General features: G+C 45.0%; 1 protein-coding gene across 1 annotated transcript in view; it reads left to right on the top strand.

Moving 5' to 3' along the window:
* The window catches only part of CCDC57 (coiled-coil domain containing 57), a 742721-nt gene that overhangs the window by 223167 nt on the left and 493846 nt on the right, over positions 1-25708 (top strand). The window contains exons 4-5 of the mRNA XM_085617570.1: positions 6198-6299; positions 17247-17404. Of these exons, the coding sequence (XP_085473696.1) occupies positions 6198-6299; positions 17247-17404 (260 nt within the window). The remainder of the gene's footprint in view (positions 1-6197; positions 6300-17246; positions 17405-25708) is intronic.

The following is a 25708-nucleotide window of genomic DNA, read 5'->3' as shown; positions in this document are numbered from 1 at the left end:
CAATGAAGCATCCTCAGTGGATTGTTTGTTAAATTGCATCTTAGCAGCAATGAGAGCAGTCAAACTTTCTTGCGAATGGGATGTATAGAAGGAATGTTCTAATTTTTTAATCGTACAAAGGAGGTCACTGGTACGTTTACGAGCGTTCTTGCGTTTAGCAGCCACAAAGCTGATAATAAAACCTCTGGCTGCTGCTTTATAGGCATCCCAGACAACGTGGTTAGGCATAGTGGGAGTGTCGTTAATGTTGAAAAATTCTGTGGTAAAGTCTACAAAGGAGGCGGAGAATTTGGGGTCAAGGAGTAAAGTGTTGTTAAAGCGCCATCTCTTTGGTCCAGCGGACTTGGGTAAAATGTCAATGTTTATCAAAACAGGGGCGTGGTCAGAAAATAAGATGGGGCCTATGTCAGCATGGGTGAGGGATTGGGACATATGATGGGAAAGGAAAATATAGTCAATACGGGACTGGGAATGATGAGTCGGGGAGTAGAAGGTGAATTCTTTAGAGGTGGGGTTGCAGAGACGCCAGGAATCAATGAGTTTATGCTGGGATATCGCTTGAGTAAAAAGCTTGTGGGACTTGTTGGGGATAAAAGGTGCCTTGGAGTTCCTGTCTAAAAAAGGATCAAAGGGTAGGTTATAATCACCTGCTAAAATAAAATTATCATCAATGTATTCAGTGATGCGGGAGGCCAATGCGCGCCAGAAGACCTGATCACCTCCAGTAGGAGCATAAATGTTAAGGAGGGAGAGAGGGACGCCTTTTGAGTAGAGTTTGACATACAACCATCTACCATCAGGATCTGATTCAGAAGCCAAGAGCAAATGGGTAAGAGACTTGCGGACTAGTACAACCACACCGTTTCTCTTACCATCACCCGGAGATGAAAATACAGCCCCCACCCAACCTCTCTTAAGTTTAGCAGCTTCAGCATCAGATAGATGGGTTTCTTGTAAAAAGGCAATGTCTGCATTTAATTTGGCTAAATGAGAGAGGATTTTTTGTCTCTTGATAGGAGAATGCAGACCTCTAACATTCCAGGAAACAATTCGAACTGACATTAAAGACTAATCAAAAAATGGACCAATTGGAGAGTAGGACAGCAAGGAAATGCCTCACAGCGGACAAGAGCATAAGAGGAAAAGAGAGTGAGATGAGAACTGACGCGAAAAGACAAGGGTAGAAGAAAAAGTGAGAAAGGAACCAGTGAAGCCATAAAAATAGGAGAGAGCCAAGAAAGCAGAAAGAAAGTGAAGAAGATACAACAATACTCAAAGATAATGGTAGGTAAGGGCCAAGGGGAAATAGAGTAGGTAAAGGGAGATGAATACAAGCAAGAGAGCCAATACACAATGGGGAGAAGAAGAAATGAAGAAAGAAAGATAAGGGAGAAGCATGAAAAATGCAATGACACCAGTAAATCTGAAAACAACGAGGGAAAAGGTACAATAAGAAAATATAAAACAAAGAAAAACATGATAAATGAGGAATGAAGAGTACTTACGAGGGGAAGCACGGGAAAAATACAATCAGGAACTGGGAATAAGCGGAAATACACATGGAGATGAGGGGAGGGAGGTAGGGCCAACTGGGAGAGGCAGGGCATTCGGGGTGAGAGGGACGTCCAACCAGGGATAACAGAACGGAACGCAAAACAGTGATCTGTGAAGGGAGAAAGAGAACATAGTTAGAAACTCGAATACACGTTGATAAAGAACAAACATATGACCAACTGAAGAGCCCGATTAACACTATCAGACGATAAAATGAAAGGCATAATCTTGACGAAAGGTCATACAGTCTGAAGAACCTGCGAAAGAAAATGAAAGCATTAAAGCAGGACAAATTAGAGAATCAAGCTGCAGCTGCAAAAGTAAGTCATGGTGGGTGGGAAGAGGGACCGGCTATCTCCATGTCGGGCTGACCGCAGGAGTTCAGGAAGCTTCGAAGACGGGCAGGATCCTCATATGTCGTAGTCTTGTTATTATAAGTGACCTTAAAAAGGCAAGGATGAAAAAGCCCATATCTGGCACCAATGGAGCGTAGGTCAGGTCTCATGTCCAGGAAGGCCTTGCGACGGTTTGCAGTGGTCCTGGCATAATCTTGTGCAAAGAACAAGGTGGAGCCTGACCAAGTGAGGCGAGGAGAGGCTTTGGCGGCTAAGAGGACTTTCAACAAGTCTGTGTACTCTAGAAAGTACATTATTACACCTCTAGGCTTCGTTGATGCGGAAGGAGAGGAGGAAGCTCGACCAAGTCTGTGGGCACGCTGGATATTCAGTGAGGTGTCATCAGGTAGGTGGAGAAGCTTCGGGAGAAAGGATTTGAAAAAGCTGATGGGATCATTCCCCTCACAGCCCTCCACCAGGCCGTAAAGGCGAAGATTGTTGCGCCTGTTACGATTTTCGAGGTCCTCCACCTGCTTCTGAAGAAATGAAATCTGCGTGTGCATGTGGGAAACCTTGGACGCGGATTCCTGAAGAGAGGAGACGTCACGCTCCACCAGCGATACTCTTTCGTCCATCGAGGCCCAGTTATCAGTGAGAATCTGCAGCTTAGCATTCGTCTCCTCCATGTAAGGGCGCAGGGCCCGTATCTCTTCGAGGATTAGCTCCATTGAGATGGGCGAGGAGGACTTAGGAGGCGAAGGCGGGTCTTTCTTTAACCTCTTAGAGTTCGCTTTTGCCGAAGGCTGTGAGGTGATGTCCGCAGTCGATGTCATTTCAGTTGAAGGTAGAGACTGAGAGGCTTCCAAGTGGGCCAGTGCCGTGAATAGTTTGGAGTTCTTAATGTAACTACGTTTTTGAGTCTGACTAGAGCAATGCGCCATCGGCACGCCAATGGAGCGCGCAGTCAAAAAAGAAGAAAAAATATCTTATTGCCCAACTGAAAAAGGAGCAGGGAGCAAAGTAATAAGGGAAGGAAAATGCCAGGCCACAAAGTTGGAGTCAAAGGTGTTGGAGACTAGAAGCATAAGATGGCCGCCGTATATGAGGAAAGTTGAAAATTCCAGTCAGCAGAAAAAGGCAGCGGAAATAATCATGTTGAGGAGAAAAGTCACCTTAGAGTGCAGAATGTCCACAACTGTGCTTCAGGAGGTGCTGGGGTCAGTAGTTAAGCATGAGGCGTCCAGGGGATCCATGCGCGGCAAAGCGCACTGCTGAGGCAATCACGGGCGAAAATAAACAAGATGGCGGCCGCGGCCGCTGACGAGCCGCGACCGAAAATAAAATGGGTTGTAAAACCCAAAATAACTGTGCCTCAGCGCCAGAAAAGGATTAAAAATGATCTTGGCATGTTCCGACAGGAGAGGGTGCCCTTCGTTGGTGGAAACTGAGGCGCGAACCGCCAGTAAACCCTGGTGTGAACGGAGCTCCTAGCCGAACGCCGCCATCTCCTTCGGGCGCCAAGCCACGCCCTCAGGTTTGTATATTTCAATACAGATCGAGGGAGCGCGTTCTACAGCCCAGTGACACCAAAACGTCAGCGGTGGCTGGGGGCGAGGCCTCCTCGTTGCTTGCTCTTTGACGTCATTACACACTCGTGGCTAATGTTCACCTAGCCTTGTGTTCTTAAACCTGCAGTGACCATAAACCCGCAGCTGATGCAGCGGTGTAAGCGCTAATTTCACATGCTCAGGGATTACAACGCGAAACTAGCTACACTAGTTTATTTCGAAATTAGCTTGATTTTGTGTTTTATTTTGGGGCAGGTAAAGGTACTGAGTTACCTAATTCCAGGAGGTGGAGGTTGGGGGTTGTTGGAGCCAGGACAGTATCGTGTATGAATACTCTCTGGAGAAGCACCCTCTGCTCAGTAACTGTTGGAGAAGTTAGACTGAGCATGTTGCACGATACTGCCTCACCTCTGCTGTACACTCCTTGTCTTTTTAGGTCTCGCCTGTGTCAGCGCATGCGCTGGTCTGGCGAGATTTATTGAGAGGGCTCCAAAAAGTGCTACCAGGCCAGCCTAGAGCTACAGTGCATGTGCGCGGGCGCGCGCGCCGCGCTTTACCGCGATTACTTTCGGTTTCGCGGCCGCATGGCCGCTTTGATGTTTGATCGTGATCGCGTTTGCGATCACTTTCACTTTCTCGGCCGCATGGCCGCTTTGCATAGCCAATAGGTCTCGCTTTTGGGACCTTATAAGTATTTAGTTATGCAACTGTTGCATGGCTAAACACTTATAAGGTCCCAAAGGCGAGATCTATTGTCTATGCCAGTGCTTGTTTTTGACTCCTGCCGCGTATACTGTTTTGCCACTCCGTTTTATGCGACTCCCTGCAGTGTGTACTGTTTGCGGCTTTGAGAGACGACTTTAGGCGGTGTTCTCGCTCATGAGTGCGCACAAGAGGCCTGCTGTCTCTCACGCACACACTGGCTGTTTGACCGTCTTCTGTAAGTCCTATTTGTGGTGTGGCCAGCAGCAGAGCGTGACCACCCTTAAGGGGCTACCGTGTGTACACACGGGGCAGGCATCCGAGTCTGTTGTTCGACACGCCTTGCGCAGGATGCTGCTTCCAGGTGTATTAGGCCTTCTCACACGAGAAGTACCAGCATGGCGGCAAAGTTCAAAGCCAGCCACCGGCCTGTTTACTTTAGTTTGGAGTGCTCTGCCTGCTGGCCCCTTTCAGCGCACGCACCCCTCTTCTGTTTTCATACCCAGTGTTGCCATGCTGCCATGTTCACCCGCACCCATTTGTTATCTGCTTGAGGCTTAATGATGGCCTAAAGAATGTGATGAGGCCCCCCTCGAGACTCGTATATCTCACCGGTCTGCATTGGTCTTGTGCAGAATTCCCCCCTCGTCCCCCTCCACAAAGATTTGTGTCCCCCTGCGCCCTATAGACTGCAGGGTGCTGCTGCGCGTCACTGAGTTTGCATGCCACTTTCCAACGCTGGCGAGAGCCCTGGGAAAAGTGATAGCAAGGGCAGTGCATAGGTTTCTGGAAAAGTGAGGTCCGACCTCCATGCTCACTTCATTTATACTGAAATTAGCATCTTGCCAGTGGTAAAACAATTATGTATATCTATCCATGTATTAGGAGGTTTTTTACAAGACCAATATTCACCCTCGGAACAAGATCTCTTGAGCTATGGACAAGAAAACTCTGAAAATCTTTATTTTTGTGAATATCCCTCTCTCTCACTCTCTCTCGATATATAGATATATATGTATCTCTTAAAATGGAGACTGCTCAGCTGCTTCTATTTGCAAACATTTTATTGGGAGGAACACCAATGCTTCTACAAACGTCTTAGTTGAATTCCAATTTATTCATGAAAATAAGACCTTCAGATCTACATTATAGAGCTCAACTGAATTCCCTTAGTGTCCCACGCCCCACATTCTCTGTGCAGAATTGCGTCACTAAATGCCTCAAAATACATCATGACTTTCTTAAAACACTGGACTGCGACTCTATACTTTTCTCATGAAAACAATAAACAAGCATTGGCATAGCCAATAGGTCTCGCTTTTGGGACCTTTAAGTATTTAGTTATGCAACTGTTGCATGGCTAAACACTTATAAGGTCCCAAAAGCGAGACCTATTGGCTATGCCAACGCTTGTTTTTAATCTAATTCCTGCAGTTTCCTTTTCATCTCTGCTTCCTTCTTTTGTCACTGTGCTATTGCCTTTCCCTTCCAACTACTTCTCCCATTTTCTGCTTTTTCTCTCTTGCTCTGGGTCAAAGTCTGATGGTGAGAAATACGTTTTCTGAAAAATAAGCCCCGCTTCACAAAAATGAGTGCCGATGCCCACCACCAGGACCCACCTGCACTGGCACTACCTTTGGCATCGGGGCCTCCCACACCGCTCCATCCTGCCCTCGGTCCTGTGAATCTATCTGGAGCGGGCCAGTGAGTTACAATGGTTGTAATTTTCTGCAATCCGTGTAGGTGTATCAGGTGCGACATGTGCAGTACGTATAGCAAGAATTTTTTTTATGGTGTACAACCTAATAGTTGTGAGCATAATGTATGAGTGAAAAAACATTTTTATTAAACACATATCAATAAACTGCTGTCAGCAAATACACGCTCTAGGGGCCCTTAAGCTGGCTTGTGTTTAGTGAACAGGCAAACAGTTACTCCTCTGTTTAGTATTGCCTTTTTAAAATATGGTACATTTTTTCAGTGTAAGAGAAGTTTTAAATGTTTCTCTAGCCCTTGCCCATTTCTGTATCTCCTTTAGGAGCTGATGATGGAGTTTGATACTGAAATGAAAAAGCGGGAGCATGAATTTCGACTGCAGATGGATGAGATGGGCACATTGGTTCTTTCGCTCGAGCTCAAGGTATGTAATCATGAGTGTGCACCTGCATGGTATTAGACCAAAAGTTCTTGGCGAGATCTCATTCGCTATGAAACCTTTGTTTGTGATATGCTTGCTCACTGCCACACATTGCCTATTTACCACTGCACTGTGCTTCATTGGAACATAAAGCACTTGCATACTGGAATCTTACCCTAACACTTACATACTATGTTCTTAGCATCACTGGGGGTGAGGGGGTGGGGGGTGCAGAGTGTCCCAGTTACTTGAAGGGGGGCAGCTGTTTGAATTCCTAGATGCTCTCTGCGGATTTAGCTTGCCATGACAAACCCTTTTGCACATGACCAGTTCTTTTTGGTCATGCTTGGGGCCATCTTCCAAGAGAATTTTAAGGAAAAGGTGTAGTGACGGCACTTCACACTTCCTTCCCCATAGTCTCCTGCCTAGCCTGTAGAATGTTGATATCATGATGATGTATTAGAATGCTGCAGTGCTCTGGGTTGTCAGTTGAGAGTTAGGGCTGAGCTGGTACCATCCTGCTCCTGGTGGTGGGGTTTATTATTTCCTTTACTTTAACTTAATTTATGTACTCTTATCCTGTACCATCTACTTAAAATAAATATACTTGATCAGTTACCTGGATTCAATGATCATCCTTCACTACATTTAATTTTGGCGACGATCTGGTCTTCAAACCCTGCGTGGATTCAAATTCTATGGACTTTCATTTCAAGTAACCTTCTTTCAGCAACTAAGAAACCTACAAGGATTTTCAAATTCTAAGCAACTTCAAGGTAATGGACTTCGTTTTCTTTCTTAAGCATACTGGCCAACCCCACCAGTGACCAATCCACCGGTCGTCCTCCTCTTCTTTAATATGCCAGTCCCTGCTGTAACCTTCTGCCTTCGTGAGGATTACCCTGCGTTTCTACTTATTTTGCCAAATTGAGAAACCCTGTGAACTACGATCTGGCATTCGTTTTTCATAACTAACTGGCAGTGTTTAAAGTGCTGTAATATCTTAATTCGACAACGTGTTAAAACAGTCTGGCAAGATTTATGGCGTTCTGGGGCAAAGATCTAACCCCAACTGTGTCTGGTAACTGCAAATGATGCCCGCTGTCTCCGCTGTGTCCCTGACCAAATTATCTGCCAAAGGGAATTTGCCGACTTTCAGCATTTTTAGTGCTGCAACTGATTTGAGAGACCCCTGACCCTACGATAAAGACAGTTGGTTCTCCCTGTCCTGATGTATTTTGCCAGCTTTGCGCCGATGTGTGAGTCGCTGGGAGTTGGAAGTCGTTTTTCGTCTGCTGCTGGCTCTCCTACACACAACCCATGTGATCGGGTGTGGATGTGCCTTCTAGGATTTTGTGAGGCTTTGGGACTGTGTTTGTGCTTCTCTTTGACAGTTTGGTCGCTGTTTCCATTTGAATTGCCATTTTCTAATTTCAAACGTCGCACGAGCTCACTTCAGCGCACATATTTCACCGCACGCTCTCACCCGCTTTGTTCAGTGAAGCCTCCGTGACGTCCTGCTCGTTCCTACGATGCCTCCTCATGTTCTTCTGTGACGTCCCTTCATTCCCTTCTTGTGCATAGATGCTCGGCAACGTATGGTGTTTGTTCATGCCGTGAGCCACCCGGGTCAGCGTTACAGTGCGTGCCGCCATTTTGAGATTGGCACGTTACCTTCTCTCGTCTTAAGCTTTCAACAAGCCTCACATGCCAACCACGTTTTTGTCTCCCAGTCAAACTCAATAAAGTTATTTTACCAGCGTCTTCGAGCATCTCAAGTCTTCCAGTTCCTCACTCTGCCAATATGTAGAGTGTTCCAGTTGCGGTTTGAACATTTTTTGAAGTCTTCTTCATTTTCCTTTTGCCTGGAGTTCTGAAGACTGTGTGATTTTCGTGCTGATAGTGGGATTATCATCTGTCAATTTATAAGCACGATGAACGTGAGTACTTTGTTTTTTACATTTCTACGGAGACGACAACGGTGACCACTTTTTTAATTTTATTTTATTGTTTTCTTATTCCTTCGCCAAAGTCTGGTTCTGTACAATTTATTTATTATATTGTGCTTCCTTAATGGGTTTTGTACGATCTGTTTTGTTCTGCCATTTATTATTTTTAACTCAAATGTAGCATGATTTTTACCTACTAACTCTTTCAAAAGGAAATGTTGAAATGTTTCTGTTTCTTTAGCATTTTATTTTATATACATATTTAAAAGAGTTTCATGTTCTTCATTTTCTTTAATGATGAATTTTCCTTCGCAGGTTTGACTGCTCATTAATTTTCAGAATTCTGCTCCTTCGTTTAGTTGATGCATGTTGTGTTTCTGCACATATTTCATTCAAGAATTTCTATCTATGCTTATTGTTATGTCTGATATGACTTTCCATACTGATTTCAAACAGCTGTTCACATTTTCTTCGTATTTTGATGATGCATTTTAATGCTTGGTTGAATGCTTATATATGTGCAGAATTTTTAGCTCCTTCGCTTAAGTTCTTGCACTGTGTATTTCCTCATAGGTTTAAGTTTAGAATATGTTTTAATTCTCATAGTTCTATGAAAAATTTCTTGCTCTAGGACGTCGACTCCTGCATTTTTCATATTCATTCATTATTCACTCATGAGTTTTCACAGCGGTTCTGTGCACGGAATCCCTGTTGTTGAATGTTCTTCTTATGTTATGCCAGGTTCTGTTTCATTTTGCGCAAAGTTTTCATTCTGACGTTTTCTGGCAAGTAAGATTTTCCTTTAATTCATTCATTATTGTTACTCCTGTTGGGTGTAGTTTTCTTTTACTCACCTTTCTTTTCATTTATGTGTTGGAGATCTCTTATGTTCTCCTGCTGGAGTAATTTTCTTGCTTTTATTTGTTCTGTTTTCTTTTCATTGCTCTGCGTTCTTTGATTCATGCATCCATTCCAGTATGGCCAACTGGTGTGCCTCGCTGTATCTTGAACGTTTTTCTGTACGTGTTACCTTTCAGTGTATTCTTTGTTCTGTTTTTCTCTTTCTCTTTTCTATATTGTCGTTGAAGGAGAAGATCTCCTGTCTTCCTTCTTTCATCATGGCTTTGTTCTTTTCCTACTCATTGCACCCTAGCATTGTTTCTTTCATCTTTTCTAGTTGTTTCTTCATGTGTTACTTACCTGTTCCACTTATGCTTTTATTGCTTTCTCTTATTCTCATTCTTGATGTGTTTTTCTTGTTGTTCTTTCTTTTAGTGTTTTTCTTATTCTTCTCTACTTTGTCTTCTTCTTAGTGCATTGTGTGGGCCTCATATTTTTGTTGATATTGTAAAAGGGGAAGATGTGTAGTGACGGCACTTCACACTTCCTTCCCCATAGTCTCCTGCCTAGCCTGTAGAATGTTGACATCATGATGATGTATTAGAATGCTGCAGTGCTCTGGGTTGTCAGTTGAGAGTTAGGGCTGAGCTGGTACCATCCTGCTCCTGGTGGGGTTTATTATTTCCTTTACTTTAACTTAATTTATGTACTCTTATCCTGTACCATCTACTTAAAATAAATATACTTGATCAATTACTTGGATTCAATGATCATCCTTCACTACAAAAGGTTACTTTCCTTAAGTAACTATCTTTCTGGTGGATAAGGGAACCCTTAAACGAAGCCCTGAATCTTTCTGTATTGCTTGTGGAAGTCCCAGACTGGGGATGGTAGTCTAGGGATCGGGCAGTTGCTCTGCCTGCCTTGAATTGTCCCAGAGCTGAATCAGCTTTGTCTCTGATCAGAGGAGACGGGTCGAATGACGTGTCTCTGAGACTTGCATGAACGTTGCCGGAGAAGCCAGTGGAACTCAACTATGCTTGTCTCCTTAGGGCTCCTGAAGATCCTGTGGCCATGGTCACCATGTGTAATGTGTCTAGGTCTACCCTAAAAATTAACCTAGAGGCATTTTGACATCCATGACCACCTTTCTGAAGTGTTCCTTCAAATGGTCATACAGGCAAAAGTGAGTGGCTGTACCTCATCAGCAGGCACCTGGTGTTCATGAAATGCAAATCCAGACTTACCCCAGGAAACACCTTCATTCACATGGCCTCCAGTTTCTTGGACTCTCTGTCTGGAGGCTTATGGGAAATTCTCCTGGGTTGTTCTTGTGATAGGAGGATGTTTGTACCACCAAGGTTTCAGGCAAAGGATGCATGGACAAGAAATATTGATTTCCTGGGGCTGGCCTGTATTGGTGAGCAATCAGCCTATTCACTGCTGAGACAGATGTTGGCTTGTCCCAACCCACCGTGATTGGTTTGTTTAAAGTTTCATTGAATGGCAGCAGTGGTTCGGATAGCGCCAAAGCTGGATCTAATATTTCTGTCAATTTTGATTCTGCTGTAGGGAGTGGCAATTCTAGCACCTCTGTTGTATTTCTGTGGACTGCGTGGACGGAGAATTCCTCAGGAGGCATTGACCCTAAGGAGCACTCCACTTCTGTTTACGGAGAGGTTTCGAGACCACTAGTGATTTGGAGTGCCAAGTAGTCTAAGTTTAAGAGTGTGCAGTGAGCAGGAAATTGGTTGACTCACTGCTGTCATCTTCATTGTGTTGAATCATTTCCAATATCCGAATAGGGTCGTAATCAAGCCTGAAGATGTCATCAGCTGCCAGCATTGTTGTCTTGCCATTGATGCCTGTTGTGTTGAATCTGTGTACCTGGCCTCTCCTGACAATCCCTTTTCCTCTCTCCTGGACCGCATCAAGATAGCCTTTGTTTTCTAGGCTGGTTCATGAAGAGGGGCAGGTGCCACTGATGGCTTCAAGTTTGGTGGCACTGGTTGGGTGCACAGACCGGGACCTTGGTGCAGGTGCAATTCCAGCCGGCGTAGGTGGCGTGCCTTGAGGAAGGCCGAGAGAGCATCTCCAGTTCTGTGTTGAAGGGTGTGAATAAAGGGAACTGACACCAGGACAGCGAGCGCTGTATGGACCCAGTGACTTTACATTCTTGCTGCAACTGACAGTGAAATGGAGTCAGCACCACCTACTCAACCACAGTTAAGCCATTGCAAAGTTTCTGGATCAAGTTTGGTGCCTGATGATTTTCAAATGGTGAGGAATCTGCAGGTAGACGTGTCCAATAAAAAGATGAAACTGGTAGCATGCTATGCATCATGTGCGTGATCTTGAGTTTGGTTTCAACAAGTCGGTACTCTGCCTTCTCAATTAGATGCTAGCCCCTTGCCATTTGGAATGGAGCCAGCAAATATGTAGCGCCTCCAATGAAACCTCAGTTTCACTCTTCTTCAAAACTATGTCTATAAAATTCTGACTTTCACTTTAACTCAACCTGGCTGCTTAGGCAAGAGCACGCAGTATTGTTGAGCTCACATGCCCCTTCTTCTCATCTTGTTGGGATTACTTACTCTACTGGTCAAAGCTGAGAAAGCTCTTTCAAAAGATGCGGTTACTTTCAGGCTTTTGTTAAAGGACCCAATGAAAGCGTCCACTAGTGCAGTTAACCTTTCCCTACATATTACCAACCGCCATGTATAGATCTTTTTTTATTTAGCCTTGGGATAAGCATGGGCTTATCTGAATGCTTCATCTTTCTTGGGCGTTGTCGCTTGGTTTTCGCCCACTCTTCCTGGAATAGATCTACCTCATGAATACTCATGTGTTTCCTCTGCTCATATGAAAATGAGCCATGCCACTCCCTCTGGCCCATTATTATCTGCAAAGTCTAAAGATGGTGTCCAAGAGCATTCTTAATTCGTGCAAATGTGCAGGCTTTCTCAAGTAATGACTTCAGTGGGTATTAGTCTCTCACACACCACTCTCAATTGATTCTTGAGAGTTCACTGCCTGAGGCTGAACACTCTTGGTTAGTAGGAAATTAAGCACCACTTAGTAAAATGGGACTAGATTCAGAATACCTGAAAAGTGCAACTGCTTTATTGAATCACTAGTTGACGAGCAAGCCCAAACCATCAGTACTCTGACAACGCTCAACTGTTTCAAGTTTTCACTGGCTGACAACATTTACTGCCTCAGGTCCTGCCTCATACTCTTTTAATTCTGAAAGTATAATGCACACCTAAAACTCAACCCTCAAACAAATGTATGCTCGTTATTAATCACTTAGTTCACTCTCACTTCAGCCAACATTGTTAGCAATGACAGAACCATTAAGGGCTCCCCACTATTGACATTGCACAGAAATCCAAATGATTTTGACATTAATAGCCTCTTGTTATTTCACTAACACATCATTTATTAAACACATGTCATTCATTGGTCATATTACACCTACAGTGTTGCAATTCCTGAAATTTCTATTGCATATGAAAAGTGTTCTTGCCAGAGACAGTTTACCTATCAAAAGGCCAAAAATGTGATGACTTTACGTCCTAACTTGATTACTCTGCCCTGGCATCCCCTTGTAGCCTGCATCATCTTAAATAAATGCGACAAAGCTCTAAACTTGGGATACCTACCACCAGAAATTGGAGCCTTGCTAGAATGAGGGGCTATTGCACTTTAAGAAAGATATAAATCTATGACAGTCATAGACTATACAACAAAATCTCTGCAATATCCGAGACTATTGTACTCATAGTGATGTTGATCCTCAGTTAGGATCTCTTCTTTTTAAGGAGCAAGGGACCCACAAAGTTGTCGATCTGGAATGATATTGAATACAAAGTTTGTAGCTGGCATAATTTGGTTGTATGCTTACTATAGTATTGGAACTTTTACAGATTCACATGCTTGAATCATTCCCTGTCGCCGAGATGGGAGCCCCCGGTATTATTAAAAGTAATGTCCTATTAGATATAGAACGTAACATAACATGTACTTTTGTATAGCGCACATATCACCCGAAAGTCGCAAGGCGCTGAATAACAGATGTATATTGTTACCCAACTCAATGGTACTCATTTTATCGACCTCAGATGGATGAAAGGCTGAGTGGACCCGCCGGGATTAGAACCTGTGACCATGAGGTCAAACACAGGCCCCTACAGTGGATGCAACTGTCCACTGCGCCACCAGACCCTGCGTAAAGGCCTTAAAACCTTTGTAACATATCCCTGTCCTTTTGTAAAAAAAAGGACTAAAACTTAGAACCAGCCAATCAATAGACACCACCCTGTAGAACCTTCCTGAAAGGAGCTCCAGTTCCTCAGATATTCTGCCGCACGTCGTGCTAAAAGTTTCCACAGAGCTCTGCTCAGTTTTTTTTCTTTCTACTCTATTTTGAAGTGTTTTATTCAGTCAGATATACTACCAATACTGTATATCTGTGTTGAGGTGGATTAAACTGATGCCCATCATGTCAGATACACCTAAGAAATGTCTCTGCAGATCCTGTGGTACTTGTAGGAAGAAAAGACTACATATTGATGATTTACACAAGGACTGCCATTACTGCCTTTATCCTGAACACAAACCTAAGGATTGTAAGGTATGTCAGACTTTCTTTACAAAAATGTTGAAAGATCGGAAAGGAAGGCTTCTTTTGTGGGTTCAGAGGCTTAAAAACACGGAAAACTGTGGTCTCTGATGAAGAGAGTGATGCTTCTTCCAAATCCTTCTCCAAGACGCCTCAAAAAAGACCTTTAGATGACCCAGCAGTTACATCTTCACAGCCACCAAAGAAAGCATCGAAAAAGTCATTTGAATATTTTCAGAAGCATGCTGGGTCTGTAAGCAAAACTTCTGACCAAGAAAATAAGTTATTGTCTGTTAACAAGCCAGCTTCAGAACCTTCTACTCCTCCTCTGAAGCATACTTTTAAGGAGCCTATCTCTCCTCCGCCGATGGACAGCTCGTCGACGACATCTCTGTCGATGAGAAAATCCTCTCCTGATGCGGTTTTGGTCACGTCCACAGCGCCTACAGTCACTACTGTCACTGTTTCATCAGTGTCGATGTCTTCGTTGACGCCACCATCGTCGACAGGCCAGGCTCCAATATCATCATCGAAGACGCAGATTGTTTCCTCAAATTCGTTGTCGAAAAGCAATTTCTTGACGACGGTCCATCTGTCGACGACGCACTTCCTCGTCGTCGACGGGGGCTTTGACTTCTCCATTGTCGATGATCCTGTCGACGGGACTACCCTCCTCAATGGGCAAAGGTATCCTCGATTATATCAACAACCGTAGCCCCTTTGTTAGCGTTGACAAAAATCCTCGTCTCTGACGATTCATCATCGACGACGGTGATTCCATTGACAACTCAAGATTTGGCCGTGAAGCAGCCCTCGCCGACGACACCGTCGACGAGGAAAGAAAAACATAAAATTACAAGAATACCATTCTCACCAGCTTTAACTTCACCTAGTCAGGTCTAATCTCTCTTATCATCCCATCTTTTGGAAGAAGATGACAAGGAAGAGGGATCTGAGGACAATAGCCTTTTTGGGCAGCTCTAAGCCCATCTGAACTTAATGTTATGTACCAGGAAGATTCTGATGAGGATGATTGTTATGGCCATCAATACCGCTATTCACATCAACAAAGACAACATCAGGATGTGTTGTGTCTTCCTTCGAATCTAGTGACAGATCTGCAATTTATGGTAGCAGACTAGAATAGATTTCCTCCAGAGCCTCCTCTCCAACAGGCTCCTCCTCCGCCTCTCCCCCCGGAAGCACAGGTCCGCTTTTCTGTCATTAGCAAGCGGGCCAGCCTCTGACGGGAGCGTGCTCTGCACTCTCTGGACGTCAAACGGTGCCTAAAGTTTTACCTGAACAGAACAAAACCATTTCGCAAGTCAAATCAACTTTTTATAGCTTACAGTGCACCTAGAAAAGGTTTCCCTCTCACTAAACAAAGCATTTCAAGATGGATAACTAGTACCATTGTTTTCTGTCATCATCAAGCGGTCCAACCTCTGACGTCAAAAGTCCGTACTCACTCTACCAGAGCAATATCCACGTCTATGGCGCTGTTTGCAGGTGTGTCCCTTCCAGAGATCTGAAGAGCGGCAACTTGGAGAACTCTGCACACATTCACCAAGCACTGCTGCTTGGTCTCTGAGGTTAAGCAAGATGCGGCAGTGGGACAAACAGTTCTCAGACATCTCTTTCAATAAGGTGAGCCTTCTTTTCTTCTCGTTCCTTCCCACAATCCTTTACTCTCACACATTCTCAATGATTTCTGGTCTGTCTTTATACGTTAAATGAATTTACAAACTTATATTTGAATATACGGAGATCTATACAAAAATAAATAAATAAATATTGCAGGTGCTCGCAGCGTTTCTCCTCCAAGTAACCCACATGGGGCATGCAGTTTAAATCACGTATACCGAACAGCATCCACTATGGAGTAGTTACAGGACTTCCTAACCCAGAAGGCATTGTGAATATGAAGACCCACAGGGGCGGGGTTATAGGTTTAAAAGTCCACATGGCTGTCGAGACTGTTGTGAAGAAGCCAGTGAACAAGGGCAGGGAGCTTTTGGGGGTAGAATTGATGTGCCTGCAGCCTGAAAATAAAGCAAGGAGCTACTTACCTTCTGTGTCGGCGTTCCTTCAAGGGCAACCTTCTTCTTTTGATGTTTAATTGAGGCGCGCCTCGTCGCAGGAACGTCCCACCGCACAGACAGCGGGCCTACGGCAGTTGGTATCGGGATTGCCGCAAGGAGAAGGTAAATCCAGAGTTTTCAGATGTGGACACTTGCAGGTGCTCGCAGCTTTTTCCCCCCAAGTAACTCACATGGGGCATGCAGTTTAATTCACGCATACCATCCACTATGGAGTAGTTACAGGACTTCCTAACCCAGAAGGCATTTTGAATATGAAGACACACAGGGCGGTGTTATAGGTTTAAAAGTCCACATGGCTGTCGGACTGTTGTGAAGAAGCCAGCGAACAAGGGCAGAGAGCCCGAAATGCATTTGGCGATATTTTGGGTGGAGAATTGATGTGCCTGCAGCCTGAAAATAAAGCAAGGAGCTACTTACCTTCTGTGTCGGCGTTCCTTCAAGGGCAACCTTCTTTTGATATATATATTTTATGCCTTTATTATGTAGTGATGTAGCACCTGTATTTGTCTATATATGTGCAGGCAATAGTATTTCGTCTTACTATCTATGGTTTGTATATGACACAAAAATGTGTTATTTACTGCTCGCTACTCTGATTCATGCATGTGAATCTATGAAAGTTCAAATTCTGGAATAAGAAATAAGTTACTTACCTGTAACTGTAGTGATCCAGTATTGGAATCTTTCATCGATTCACATGCGACCCACCCACCTACCCTGGAGAAGGCTGACTTAGATATCTCAGTTTTTTCTATTGGTACGCTCTTGCCTTTGGAACATCTGAGGAACTGGAGCTTCTCTCAGAAGGTTCTACAGGGTGGTGTCTAACCCTGTTCTAAGTTTTAGCCCTTTATTTACAAAAGGACAGGGATATGTTACAAAAGTTTTAAGGCCTAGGGCCTTATGTATTACTTTTAATAATACTGAGGGCTCCCATCTCAATGACTGGGGATGATTCAAGCATGTGAATCTATGAAAGATTCAAATACTGGAGAACTACAGTTACAGGTAAGTAACTTATTTCTTTCACTTTCTACTTTGTTTTGCACAATTAAAAAGAAACAAAAACATTTTTTTAGTGGTCCATGGTGTGATCTATGACTAAGTATTTTTGTTAGCTCCTGATTCTTTTTGTACACATATATTCTGTCAATTATTCCCCCATTAAAAGTGGAGAGGACATGCTTTTTCAGCTTAGTTTAACTTTCTCTCCATTTATTCTCTTGTATCGTCCCAAATTGAATAGCAAGGAAGGCTTGTGTCTTTCCCTTTAGAAGTGGAATTGTTTTGAGAGGACGAATCAGAAAAATCAAGCTAAATGTGTTGGGGGTGGGATGGATCCTAAGCTCAATCTCAAGAGCCCACTATGTGCACAATCACCGGAGATTTAGGGGATTCATTGTGTCCTTTTCATTTTGCATCCTTCTTTGCAAAGGTGAAGTTGTTGACCAAGGAACTTGATGTATTAAGAGAAACTGGGATAAAAACGGCTGAATCCCTGCAAACGGCAGAAGCTGCCAACGTGGAGCTTGAAAAAGTGGTAAAGCATCAGGAATGGGAGCTGAAAGACATAGCGGCTGTGAAGGATGCACGGTTTGTTTGTCTAATAAATTGTCTAATAAGTATGATAATTAAATGGTGCAAGTAGAGCTATCCACAGCTATTGATACTGCAGAGTACTCTTTATGGCTGAAATTTTGTGAGTAAATCTCCTACTTCAATGCACTGACACCATCGAGTCTACCTTCATACCTGCCCCGCGACATCCCCAAGGGACCCCTTATTCACCTATCCCTATGTCTCTTAAGTCAGTCTGAAGTATCGGAGTGTAGTATCCTTTCTGTGCTGATTATACCAAGGTCTACATTGCTATAATGACTCACCTCCCCAGTGTGGGCTCTTTTATTAGAGTAAATAAGTTGGTGCTATAAATCTAGCTGCAGTTGAATAAGGTCATCCTCATGGGCCTGCCAAGATAGCACTAGCCATACTTCTCTCAAAGATCAGTTTAGAAACTTTGTTATGTGGCTAGGCAATAACATTTTCTGCAGCATGAAGGTCAGGGCTACATTGGAATGGGTTTTTCAGAACTGTAAATTGAAAAATAAATGTAATTAATCATTGAACCCACAGACTGATTATTGCTGATAATTTCGGGTCGGACTATGGTTACATACATTAAGTTGGCCTGCCCAAGTATGCCTTCAATGTCTTCAAGTGCCTCAAATTGCTCAGGTCAGGTTGGAGAAAGGTCTTCACAGGAAACATTTTGTCAGGAGATAGCTCATAGGCTTTTCGTTTCTTGTCGATGTCTTTAAAATGCTGTACCTGATTGATGAAATAGTCTTTAGGACTTCTCCAGACTACTTAATTATCCTGATAAGCACTTACGATTAGAGAAAGAGAGTTTCTCAGTTCTCATTAGGTCACCTTTGGTAAAAAAAAAAAATCTCCAATATTAGATCTTTCATATGTTTGCATACTTGAATCATTCCCTGTCATCAGGATGGGATTCAACGTTTATTTCAAAATAGCAGTAAACAGTGTTACAATGGCTGTAGCCCCCACAACCGTGTTTCTTTAGTTGCACATCCACCTCAATTAAGTTCAGTTGATATATCTTTATTCGCCTTTTGCCATTAAAACATTAAAAAATACGAGGCACATAATATAATTGAGAAATAATAAGATTATCTGCAAAAATTCCTCATAATCTAAAACAAAACCTAAAGATATAATTTCAAATCTCATGTAAGGGATATCTAAATATTAATAATTAGTGCATAAAATCCATATAATACCTTCATTAGGGACTTATTGATCCATACCGTTTTCTAATATGTTACGCAGTTCTAAATTTTATCAAGAGTGCTTTAGATGGGAGGAGCCAAGATGGCGACCGGGAAGGCAGCGTAGACTCCCGGCTCCGTGAACCTCCGCACCCCGCACGGATATCCTGCACGAGATCCTCAACCTGTGCTACGGGGTCGTGTTTCTGAAGGAGAGTGGCACCCGACTGTGTGACTCCGAGGTTTCTGGCTGCGGTATCGCCGGAGAAACTTTCAATTGAACTTTGCGGCCTGTGCGGCCCTGGAGCCGGGACCTCGAGTGGACGCCGTGGCCGGGTGGCAGTTCAACAACAGCGGCCTGTTGTGACTGGGCGGAGGCGGTTCACCGGAGCGGTGCCAAACTCGGCCTACATTTCATCGTGGTCGTTTCAACTGTTAAGTGTAGCGGACCGAGTGCATGCCCGTGGGTGCACTTCTAAGATCCTCCGGTGGCTGCCCCTGCCTTTGATGGTGAGCTGCCCGGCCGCCGCCCGTATCCTGCCCTGATCATTGCGGGCCGCCCCCGGATTTTTACGGGAGCGGGTCCGTAGTGGGGACGACTATTGCCCGTGACCACGCAGCGGATAACTTTTCGCCTGCCCCCGGAACCCGGTCACCAGCGACGTGGCCGTCGAGACGCTTGTTCCAGGGTCCCGGCCCCGGTGAGGGTCGGGCATACTTGGCGGCCATCTTGTTGCGATGAAGCCTACCATCCTGTCCGCTGGGTCGCAGCGGGCTTGTGAGAGTGTGACTTTTGGGAGTGTGGCGGCGCGATCGCAGAGAGCTGTGCTGGGGTACGGCGACCTCCTCGAGGCCCTTGGTGCTCTTCACTCCTCCTTGATTCATGGTGTCGGGGTCTTGGGGGGTAAGCTCGACGGTGTGGCGTCGGCGTTGGGGCAATGGCGGCCCGCCTGTCCGCACGTACACAGGGACTACCCACACTGCGCACAGGAGGACACTTTGGCGGCCACCCCTGAGGTTAGTGCACGGCTGGACACTCAGGCCAGTATGCTACAGTGTGTTCGTCCGGCTGGGGGCCTGATCTGTCCTGGAGGCATTGGACCTGAGTGGGATGTGGTGGCCTCGTCCCGTACGTGCCCTCCTGCGACTCAGGGACAACTCCAACAACTATTGTCTGCTTTGGCTGCTTCTGCCTTCCTGGACCTTGAGTGCAGTGCATATCCTGGGGCAGCACTGGGAAGCCTGTTTCTTCACGCTGCGGACTGTGTTGATGCTCAGAGACTTCCACCCCACCTGTGTGCGTCGCTTCTCGGACGTTTTTGGACAATCCTCTACCTTGGAACGTCGGATATGGTGCTGGGTCGAGGGGTAGGCATGGGCAGAATTCCAAAGAGTGGTCAGGGATAAGGCTGCTCCTTCAGGGGTGGTCATTTTAGTGGACGGGCGGGCTCAGGGGTTGCGGGCTCTCCTGGCATAGCTAACAGCATAATAGGTGCACAATGCTCCCCATCTTTCTTTGAGAAGATCGCTTTTGTGCTGTTTATTGTTCACTTTGGGGGAAACTTACCGTGCGGGAGGGAGAAGCCGGGGGTATGTTTTTGAAGGCCCTCCTCCAGTTTATTAATACTTTCTCTACCCCCCCGTCTGGTGGGGTTCTTTTCCTACTTCTTTTTCCCTATTCTCCTATATTTTGTGTCTGGTTCCAGGGCGACAGGCACACTGCTGGGGGGGGGGCCGTACTCATCTGCAGAGGTGCAGGGTGGGGGGGTTGGGGGAGGGGATTCTCTCGTCTTTTATCTCTTTTTCTATGGCCTCCTTTTTCTTCTCTGATTCTTTTTGTTTTTCTTTTTCTGGGATCAGTGTGATACACCTCCTTTGCTATGACTCGTTGCCGCTCCATGTGTCCCACAATTTCCGGGGTGCTCTCCGGGAGTTCTAGCGGGGGACTGCAGGCGCAACTGCTTATGATATTCTTCCTCATCCTGATGTTCTTGTGTTTGCGCCATTGACCTAATAGATTGCTGTAAATCGTTTTACGTCTATTACTCTGCATACCTGTAATTGCTGTTTGAAAATTGTCTGGCACCTGATCCTTCTGCCTCGTTTCATTATAAAACGAAAACCTTTTTCTCCTGGTGTCCTACCTACGCTGTTCACAGTATTAGCATCACGATTCTGCTACCCGATGTGCTGCCTGCGCTTACACTTGCCTGTTTTTGCCCTGATTGCTTAGCGGCCGGCCCCGGGGGGTTGTAGGCCCATACTTGTCCTCTATTGAACTGTCAATAAAGGTTTTCAAAAAAAAAAAAAAAAAAAGAGTGCTTTAGATATGTCTGCCGAAGGTAGATTCTGTAAATACTCCAAGGCTGTCAGAAAATGTCTAATATTTGCCATAAATAGCACAGGAGCTAAGAAGGAGGATTTTAGGCTGGAGTATATTGTGCAAAACAGAAAAAGGTGGCATGTGATCTGTTTTGCTACATTGTTGCAAGGGAGTAATTCATGCTGCCAAATGCATTGCATTGGAAAGGCAAGCTTAAATGAATTAGATTAAAACTAAAAAACGTAAGATAAAATCGATGAATAGAATTTTCAATACATAATAAATATGGTTCTATGTTTATAACAGTTAATATTTGTAAATAAGTCTCTGACTTCATTTTCTGCGCCCTCTGTAATCTTTCATCCAAACGGGCCTAATTAAAATATCGTTTCATAATCTCTTTAGGGTTTATACTAAGGTTTTGTGGATTGGAAAACATTTCTCCGAAACCAAATTTTCGAAATAAATATTTTAAGTAGGCAAGTCAGGATATTTTATTTACGTTATCTAGCAAGCAATAAGACATACATGTCCTTATTAACCCCGCCTCTGGATTCTGCCAGCATCCATAGAAGAAATAGAGCCACTCCTATCTGGTCATCCATAAAAGGCAGGCCCAGCTCCTCATGAGAGATAAAGTTAGCAGAATGTTTTGGGACAGAAATCAGCCAACGTGTAAAGAAATTTTCCAAACCTTAGAACGAAACTGCATTGTAAAACCCCTACACTCCCACACCATAGAGGGCTTCCAAAATACATTTTTATTTGTAAAAGGTTATCAGCTCAGCTATTGGCTTATGTTTTAATTTCCAAGCAAAGCGGAGGATGGCTTCCATATTCTTGCCACTTTGTTGAGTTTTCATTAAAGGAGGGATTTCCTCAAAAGGGAAAAGCTAAATATTATCCCTAAATAATTAAAAACGTTTTTCTTTTTAAGAGACCTTCCCTCCATTTTAATGTGCTTAGTTTCAGTACACAAAGGCCCACATGCCATTATGTAGAACTTGGAATAATTCACTTTTGGGTCCAAGTCCTGCATAAAGTCTGCAATATATTCCAATTGACCCTGTAGTCCATTTGCTGTACGAGCAATTAATAGAGCATCATCAGCGTATAGGAGGATTGATATCAATTGCTCTCTCATTCTTGTCAAGTCCTTACCTAGCCTTGTTAGATGTTCCATTATTCAATTTATATAAGAGAAAAAAAGGAACTGGCTAAGATACATCCCTGCTTCACTCCTCTTAGTGAGTCTGTTTGGGATGTTTTTTCACCGTCTGGGCCATATCGCACATAGACTTTCAGATTGAAGTGTAATCGCTTTATTAAATTAAGAAGTTCTAAATGAACCCCCATATTTGCACATTCACCTAATTTGAAACAGCCAAAACTTCAGGCTGGTAGGTGGAAGTGCTTTGCTCCCTTTCTCCCTTTAGAGAGCCATCATAGCTCAGATTTCTACTGCATGTCATGGATGGGGGTGTTCACAAGAGGAGTGCTGCTTTAACCTGTGTTTGACTGCACCCTGATACATTTGTGGTCTGCTGTGGACTTCAGCCATCCCTCTATCAATCAATCAATAAATCGGGGGTTTGTTGAAGTGTGACTACTCACCCGTAAGGGTCTCAAAGTGCTAGGGGTGGGGCGGGAGGGGGTGCAGGTTACATTCCATCAAGAAAGGGGTCTGTCGAAGAGCCAGGTTTTGAGGTTTCTTGTGAAGATGGGGAGCTATGATGTCTGTCTGAGGTGGAGCGGAAGGGTGTTCCAAGCTTTGGCCGTGGGGAAGGAGAAGGAGCGGCCTCCCTATCTGGTCTGTCTGGTGCAGGGGTCCACGGCGTAAGAGAGCTGGGCCGATCGTAGGGTCCTTTGGGGTGGGTGGAATTTGAGTCGCTGTTCAGGTAAGCTGGTCGGTGCCATGGAGGGCCTTGTGTGCGTGGGTGAGTATCTTGAATGTGATTCTCACCTTGACGCGGAGCCAGTAGAGTGTGCGCAGGTGCTGGGTGATGTGGCAGTGTTTTGACAGGGTGAGGACTAGTCTTGCGGCAGCGTTCTGGATGTTCTGTAGCTTGCGGGTGAGGTTTTTGTTTATTCCGGCGTAGAGTGCGTTGCCGTAGTCGAGTCTGCTGGTGACCAGGGCGTGAGTGACGGTCTTTCAGTGTTCGAGGGGATCCATTTGAAGGTCTTACGGAGGAGGCGGAGGGTGTGGAAGTAGGAGGACGAGACTGAGTTGATTTGGCGATCCATTTTGAGTTTGGAGTCCAGTATGATTACCAGGTTGCGTGCATGGTCTGTGGGGGTTGGCGGGTTTCCGAGGGCAGGGGGCCACCAGGTGTCGCTCCAGGCGTCTGGGTTTGGGCCCATGATGAGTACTTCTGTTTTGTTGCTGTTTAGTTGTAATTGACCGATCACTCAGACTTTTAACTGCAGCGGACACATTACCCATCCTTTCTGCAACTAATTGTCTTTTTTAATTTTTTCCCTCCGCCTAATAGAATAAAATTGTAAACAGGTAGTCAGAGGAATTTTTTAACTTATCACAATCACCTAAACACCTGAGCACTCCTCACATTTTTTGAATCCCTTTTTTTTCCCTGATCACTACTGGAACGACCAGTGGTTCACCTCCGGGTTGGAGGAAGCATGGGAAAAACCCAATGATGATGCTGTCACGTATCTAAACATCAAGGCGGACAACCAAGATATACCGCCCACGAACTAAATTACGTGATTGAGGGTTTTTTACCAATATCGGCAACCACTTTCCGAACCCTGGTGCCAGCAACAAGTGATCCATTCCTTTTTGATTATTAGTACTTTGCTGGAAGCCGAATGGATCACAGCCTCTTCTTCTTCCCTTTCCCTGATTGTTACACTGCTGTTTAGTTGTAGGCAGCCGTTTTTCATCCATTTGGTGACGGCTTCCATGCCTTCTGCAAAGTTGTGTCTGGCGGTGTTGGGCTAATTGGATAGGGGGAGGACGAGTTGGGTGTCGTCTACGTATGACACGATGTTGAGTCCGTTGGTTCTGACGATGGGGGCGAGTGGAGCCATGTAGACGTTGAAAACCGTCAGGCTGAGGGAGGAGCCCTGGGGGACTCCGCAGGGGGTAGGTGTAGGGTCCGAGAGGAAAGGGGGGAGTCTGACCCGCTGCTTCCTGCCGGAGAGGATGGAGCGGATCCAGTCGAGGGCCTTGTCCTGGATTTCTGCATCTTAGAGTCTGCGTATTAGGGTGCAGTGGGAGACTGTGTTGAAGGCCGCTGAGAGGTCGAGGAGGATGAGGGCTACTGTCTCTCCTTTGTCCAGTAGGGTGCGAATGTCGTCTGTTGCGGCAAGGAGGGTGGTTCCGTGCTGTAGTTTTTTCTGAAGCCGGACTGGGAGGAGTCGTGGATGTTGTGTTCTTCAATGAATGTGGCGAGTTGGCTGTTGATGGCTTTCTCGATGACTTTCACTGGGAATAGGAGCAGGGAGATGGGTCTGTAGTTTTTGAGGTCGGTGGGGTCCGCCGAGGGTTTCTTCAGGAGGGGGTTGACCTCTGCGTGTTTCCAGTCGTCGGGGAACGAGGTGGTCGCCAGTGAGCGGTTGATGGTGTGGCGGAGCATGGTCTGACGGTGTCAGTGGCTCTGTTGAAGATGTGGTGGGGGCAATGGTTCGTGGGAGCCCCTGAGTGGATTGTCTTCATTGTTTTCAGTGTGTCTTCGGTGGTGAGGGCTGTCCAGTTGTCAATCGCTGATTTCCGGGCGTCGGGGTGGTTGGTGAGGGTTCAGTGTGTTGATTGTCTTTGTCCGTTCGTCCAGTCATCCAGTCATCTGTACATTGAATCCCTAACTTCAGCTTTCAGCGTACTGCAAGTTGTTTTGTGGGGAGTGAGGGGGATTTGAGGAAAAGCTTCAATTTGTAGGCTGGGAGGCTGTTTTTCCTGTTACCTACAACCACCATGAGTGACCAGGGAAAGAACTCCCTACTTAATTCTTGCACTAACTGTGGGCAAAATAAAGCCTACACAGACGACTCTTATAATCGGTGTATTTATTGTTTTCATCCAGCATGAAAGGCATCTTGCTGCAATATTTGTTAAACCTTTCCTTTAAAGACCCTGAAGAATTGGGAAAAGAGGTTGCTACCTTACCTACTGGAGAAAAAGAAACTCCCCTTTTCTAAAGGTGATGCCCTTCTTCTTTGCGGATGATTCCGTCTGAAGTGCCTCTCCAAGCCCTTTAACGAATACGGCATAAAAACATATGGAGTTTCCAGAGGGCGACTGTTCACCTAAATTACCTTCAGCCGCATACTCTAAAGAAAATACTGGTGATTCCTCAGGAAAACACTCCAAAATTTATGAATAGATCAACCTCCATGAAACATTTTTAAAATCCCACTCCTTTACAGCTCTGTCAGGCTTGTTGTCCTCACCGTTGATGAAAAAGCCTTTCTAGTTATCATCGAAGAAGATGGCCACTCCCCTATTGAAACCTGTGGTGCAGGCTTCATAGACAACAATAAGGTCAGCTACAAGTCATCAACGCTGGTGATGATCTCATCACAGATGAGCATCCTCCACCATTGATGAAGAGCCAGTCAATGGTGGACCTTTCCACCAATACCAATTGCTGACTTCCCAATGCCGACTGCCACCTCCTCGATGAGGGAAATTTCTTATCCATTGATTTTATTTTATCTACATTGAATTTGACATCAAAAATGCCTACTCAGATTCTGGATTCAATGACTAGGAGAATGCCTTTGACGTGGCGAATAGTCCTGTGCAACTCAATGTGCGCAATGTAT

The sequence above is a fragment of the Triturus cristatus genome, chromosome 7, assembly GCF_964204655.1.
Source record: "Triturus cristatus chromosome 7, aTriCri1.1, whole genome shotgun sequence".
Taxonomy (NCBI): domain Eukaryota; kingdom Metazoa; phylum Chordata; class Amphibia; order Caudata; family Salamandridae; genus Triturus; species Triturus cristatus.
This window is presented reverse-complemented; position numbering and strand designations above follow the sequence as displayed.